Consider the following 203-nt stretch of genomic DNA (forward strand, 5'->3'; position numbering starts at 1 on the left):
CTAAGGGACACGGGGGAGGACCTGGGGGACAGGGGCAGGGCTGATGCAGGGGACACGGGGGGACCCCGGGGACACGGGGCAGGACCAGGGGGCATGATGTGACAGGGGACAGATCCGGGGGGACAGAGCTGGGGGTGACCCTGAAGGGACACAGGGGACAGGCAGGGTGACACGGGGTAACGCGAGTGGACGTGGGGGGGGGC

At 70.9% G+C, this 203-nt stretch overlaps 1 protein-coding gene across 1 annotated transcript in view; it reads right to left on the bottom strand.

Moving 5' to 3' along the window:
• IGSF9 (immunoglobulin superfamily member 9) overlaps positions 1-203 on the bottom strand; it is a 16,643-nt gene continuing 16,440 nt past the window's right edge. The window contains exon 22 of the mRNA XM_019472579.1: positions 1-140. Within this exon, the coding sequence (XP_019328124.1) occupies positions 1-140 (140 nt within the window). The remainder of the gene's footprint in view (positions 141-203) is intronic.

Source organism: Aptenodytes forsteri, unplaced genomic scaffold, assembly GCF_000699145.1.
Source record: "Aptenodytes forsteri isolate BGI_AS27 unplaced genomic scaffold, ASM69914v1 Scaffold276, whole genome shotgun sequence".
NCBI classification, from domain to species: domain Eukaryota; kingdom Metazoa; phylum Chordata; class Aves; order Sphenisciformes; family Spheniscidae; genus Aptenodytes; species Aptenodytes forsteri.